This window comes from Vigna angularis, chromosome 9 (genome assembly GCF_016808095.1).
Source record: "Vigna angularis cultivar LongXiaoDou No.4 chromosome 9, ASM1680809v1, whole genome shotgun sequence".
In the NCBI taxonomy this organism is placed as follows: domain Eukaryota; kingdom Viridiplantae; phylum Streptophyta; class Magnoliopsida; order Fabales; family Fabaceae; genus Vigna; species Vigna angularis.
In genome coordinates, this window is record NC_068978.1 from 23961563 (window position 1) to 23966476 (window position 4914).

Here is a 4914-nt window from a genome sequence, read left to right on the forward strand (position 1 = left end):
GAGGTGATGGTGGGAGAGATGAAGGTGACTGTTGGCGTGAATCAGAGGGTAGGAGATGGGTTTGTGAGTGTAGAGGAGAATAGAAAAAGTGAGGAAGAAGAGAGAGAGAGAGAGAGAGAGAGAGAGAGAGAGAGAGAGAGAGAGAGAGAGAGAGAGAGAGAGAGAGAGAGAAAGTTGGAACATTGCAGGAAATGCAGAGGAGAGAGAAGAAAAAATATAGATTCGTTAGCTAGAGTTAACTCCGTTTATGTGAATTTAACGGAAGGGATCTAATTGATACAATTTATACTACTTTGGGATAAAATAGAAGCATTTTTAAAACCAGGTACTAAACAGAAATTCACCCTTTAACATGGGGACGAAGTAAGCATTTAAGTCATTATATTTCTAGAAAATATCTAATCACCAAAGAAAAATATTCAAATCTCCTAACCACATTATTCCCTAATTACCACATTTTTCTAGGGTCTTACAAATGTCTCACCCATGTCTTCAGCTCGTGCTGAGAATAGTGCACCAGTGCGTATAGTATCAATGTTTTTACTTGTTAGTCCTTGATGAGTCAGGGGAGATAGATCTGAAGTTGCGATGGAAGACGACTCAAATCGCCTGTTATTGAGAGTTGGTTATGATGATGAAATGCAAGGAAATTATTGGTCAACCAAAGGACAATCGACTGTTATTAAGAACAGGTTATGAGAACGAAAATACAAGGAAACGACGTAGGTGTATGAAAGGCCTGTCCTGTTTGTGATGTTGTGTTTTGCGTTGAGATATGGTGTTATGGCTTATTGGTCTATGTCTAATGTGTTTATATTGTGTTATGTAAATGATGTTATGGCTTGTTAGTCTATGTGTAATGTGATTATGTCATGTCATATATATGATAATTCTGGTAATTCACCTTTGTATTTTTTGGTTATGCTTCCACCTGCAATGATCATACTTTCTTAAACGTTTTTATCTTCTTCTTCTTCTTCTTCTTCTTCTTATTGGTTTATGTCTAATGTGTTTATATTGTGTTATGTAAATGATGTTATGACTTGTTAGTTTGTGTGTAATGTGATTATGCCATGTTGTATATATGATAATTCTGGTAGCTCACCTTTGTAAGTTGTGGTTATGGTTCCACTTGTAATAATCATACTTGTATAAGAGTAGATGATGTTATAGATGAAGATAGATTGGAGTATAATATTCACACCCAATTATTTATAAATGAGTAATTTAATACCTGTTACCCATAACTCGCAGATATTAAATAGTCGAAGGTATCAATTATCCGTCGTAGATTTTATTCGCAAATATTTATATGTGCGAATTTTTTTGTTATCCCTAATAAACGTGGATATAAGTATTATTTAATTTTAAATTAGATATAAAATGATAATAACTTTATTCTTGCTCGTATACTGATTTTCATTATCATGTCCATCCGTTTAATATTACTAAAACATCTTTATTTTATTAAGTTATGTAACAAATTGATAATAACTTGGTTTGATTTGAAGAAAATGTTATTGTTTTTTACTTGTTTTTTAACTATACGATATTAACTTATTGTAGATATTTTTATTTAATTTTTATATAATTATAATTCTTTTAATATTTGACATTGAAAAAATATATTATTTTAATATTGAATATAGTATCATGTTTTAGTTACTGTAATTTTTATTTTGAGTAAAAACTATTTATTAAAATTTGAAATAATAAAAGAATAAAATAATGATATACTTATCTTTCAATAAGATTAGGATAAACCAGATTTTCATAGGAACAATAATGAATTTTTAGTTAGAAAATAAGATGGAAAAAAGACAATGGTCATCTAATTATGACTATTGATTAAAAAATGATATAGTGTCGTCATATTACAAGTGGAAAAACAAAATTTTAATCAATCTTATTTTAGAAAAGGAGGCTCCACCAATTTTCTTTAGCTGGACACTAACGTTCCGCAAAATTAGACTCGTGCCTTTACACCTTTTTGCAAGGAACAAAACGCACAAATAAATTACTCAACCATTTAAATGTTTAAGAAATAAAAAACCAAAAGTTTCAAATCTCTATAAAGACTCCACCGTTAAAGATTTTGACTGTCACCCCAATCATCCCACAAAGAGAGAAAAACTTTTTATTTTTTTCCCACAAAGGGTCCACAAAAACAGTACCTCCAGCTGGACATTCAAAATTTCAAATTTCAAAACCCTCTCTCTTACACGCCTTTTTCCCACCCAAAAATAAAATAAAAAAAATAAGTCACAGCTCATCCATTTCTCCAACCCTATTCAAAATCTAACCGTTGCAACAAAGAGCCACCAACTTTTCTATAAAAAAGAACCCTCTCACGCTTCTTACCCCATTGTCCCCACTCGAAAACCCAGAACCCTATCGTTCTATCTCTTTCAGATTCCAATTTCAATTTTTTCTTCCTTCTCTAGACAAGATGCGTGAGATCCTTCACATTCAGGGTGGCCAGTGCGGTAATCAGATCGGTGCTAAGTTCTGGGAAGTGGTTTGTGCGGAGCATGGCATCGACCCCACCGGAAGGTACGGTGGGGACTCGGAGCTGCAGCTCGAGAGGATCAATGTTTACTACAACGAGGCCAGTTGCGGCCGGTTCGTGCCGCGAGCTGTTCTCATGGACCTTGAACCCGGCACCATGGACAGCGTCCGGTCTGGACCGTACGGTCAGATCTTCAGACCCGACAACTTTGTTTTTGGGCAGTCTGGGGCAGGGAACAACTGGGCCAAGGGGCATTACACCGAGGGTGCTGAACTGATTGATTCTGTGCTGGATGTTGTGCGAAAGGAGGCGGAGAACTGTGATTGCTTGCAGGGTATGTGCTTTTATATTTAAAGATTTAAGCTTTCTTGTGATTTGTCGGTGGATTTGAGTCTGGGTTTTTGTCCGTTGTTGGTATGATGAAGGGTGGGGGGGTTCTGTGGGTGGTTTTGAAATGAGTGTGCTTGTGTTGTTTCATAGCTAGTTTTTTAGGGTTTTGTTATTGGTTTTGAGTTGGGTTTTTAGTGTAGTGTGTTCATGAGGATTTTTTGGATGTGCATGTTGCTTTTCTCATGTGGCGGCTTGGGTTGTGCTCTGTGATTGTTTTTGGAACTTAAGGAAAAACTTGATTCTTGGATGATTGTAAGGCGAGTTTTTTTTTTTGTTGGTGAACCTTGAAATAGAGGTTTTTTGTGGTTTATTTTGAGGATGTGTTTATTTTGAGGCTTATGGGTTGGTTGGTTGGTTATTTTTTTTTCTGGTTGGTTTTCGAAGTGGAATTGCTTGTGATTTTTGAAACGTGGTGTTAGTTGTATGATTTGTTAATGTTATTCCTTGGTGCAGGTTTCCAAGTATGCCACTCCCTGGGTGGTGGAACTGGATCAGGAATGGGTACCCTGTTGATTTCTAAGATAAGGGAAGAATACCCAGATAGGATGATGCTTACTTTCTCAGTTTTTCCTTCGCCTAAGGTTTCTGATACTGTGGTGGAACCCTACAATGCCACTCTCTCAGTTCACCAGCTTGTTGAAAATGCAGATGAGTGCATGGTGCTAGATAATGAAGCCTTGTACGACATTTGCTTCCGTACCCTCAAGCTAACAACTCCGAGCTGTAAGCTTTTACAATATCCACCTAACCCTGTTTACAATTAATTTTAGGCTGCGTTCTATTGTTTAACGAGAATATTGACCGTGTTGTTTTTACATTCTTGTGCAGTTGGTGACTTGAACCATTTGATCTCAGCAACCATGTCTGGGGTCACCTGTTGTTTACGTTTCCCTGGTCAACTTAACTCTGATCTGAGAAAGCTTGCGGTGAACCTCATTCCCTTCCCCCGCCTCCACTTTTTCATGGTGGGATTTGCTCCATTGACATCCCGTGGCTCCCAGCAGTACAGGGCTCTGAGTGTTCCAGAACTCACACAGCAAATGTGGGATGCCAAGAACATGATGTGCGCTGCTGACCCTCGCCATGGCCGATACCTCACTGCCTCAGCCATGTTTAGAGGCAAAATGAGTACCAAGGAGGTTGATGAACAGATGATCAATGTGCAGAACAAGAACTCCTCATACTTTGTTGAATGGATTCCCAACAATGTGAAATCCACAGTTTGTGACATTCCCCCCACAGGCTTGAAGATGGCCTCCACATTCATTGGCAACTCTACTTCTATTCAGGAAATGTTCCGCAGAGTGAGTGAACAATTCACTGCTATGTTCAGGAGAAAGGCTTTCTTGCATTGGTACACTGGTGAAGGCATGGATGAGATGGAGTTCACTGAGGCCGAAAGCAACATGAATGATCTTGTATCGGAGTATCAACAGTACCAGGATGCCACTGCTGAGGATGATGAGTACGAGGAGGAAGAGGAGGAGGAAGAGTATAATGCACATGAAATATGATTTTGATGTTAGTGTAATGCGGTGAAAATGAGAATAGCATAACATGCCGCAACTTCCTGTTGCCGGTTAATTGTTCCTTTTTGAGGGGATGGTTATTGTCCGGCTCGATCTGTTACTGTTCTATATCAAACAGGCTATGATGTTTTTGTTTCTGTTTTTATGTAACCTGTTGGTAGGGAAGAAAGACAATATAAACCGCTATTGCTTTCAGATTTTAATCCATCGTAATATCGATAATTAGTTTTAACTTGTTAGCACCTTGCAAGTTATATGCATATGAATGCACCTTGCATATGCATATGAATGACTCTGCTGTATGAATGGGACACTATTTACTGCTGCTCCTAAAAAGGTTATTCGACCAACTCAGACTGGTTAATACTGCTGTGATAAGTTCGAAATGAATGTTGAGATAACTTGTGGGGGGAAATTGTGGGAGCGTTTTTTTGGAAGTCCTTGTCAAGTCAATTCTAATTAAAGAATACTTTATGATTAAATTCA

At 37.6% G+C, this 4914-nt stretch overlaps 1 protein-coding gene across 1 annotated transcript; it reads left to right on the plus strand.

Moving 5' to 3' along the window:
• Window positions 1-2326: 2326 nt before the first annotated feature.
• Window positions 2327-4631, plus strand: LOC108347483 (tubulin beta-9 chain). The gene is made up of 3 exons (XM_017586755.2): window positions 2327-2843; window positions 3353-3622; window positions 3728-4631. The coding sequence occupies exons 1-3, from the start codon at window positions 2450-2452 to the stop codon at window positions 4411-4413; spliced, it is 1350 nt and encodes a 449-aa protein (XP_017442244.1). The 5' UTR covers window positions 2327-2449; the 3' UTR covers window positions 4414-4631.
• The last annotated feature ends 283 nt before the right edge of the window (window positions 4632-4914 follow it).

What these genes read in the sequence shown, in the direction of transcription:
- LOC108347483 (XM_017586755.2), top strand. Translation starts at nt 2,450, where the DNA reads ATGCGTGAGATCCTTCACATTCAGGGTGGCCAGTGCGGTAATCAGATC. An exon ending in GAACTGTGATTGCTTGCAGG is followed by an intron (nt 2,844 to 3,352) that starts GTATGTGCTTTT and finishes TCCTTGGTGCAG; the next exon opens with GTTTCCAAGTATGCCACTCC. An exon ending in CAAGCTAACAACTCCGAGCT is followed by an intron (nt 3,623 to 3,727) that starts GTAAGCTTTTAC and finishes ATTCTTGTGCAG; the next exon opens with TTGGTGACTTGAACCATTTG.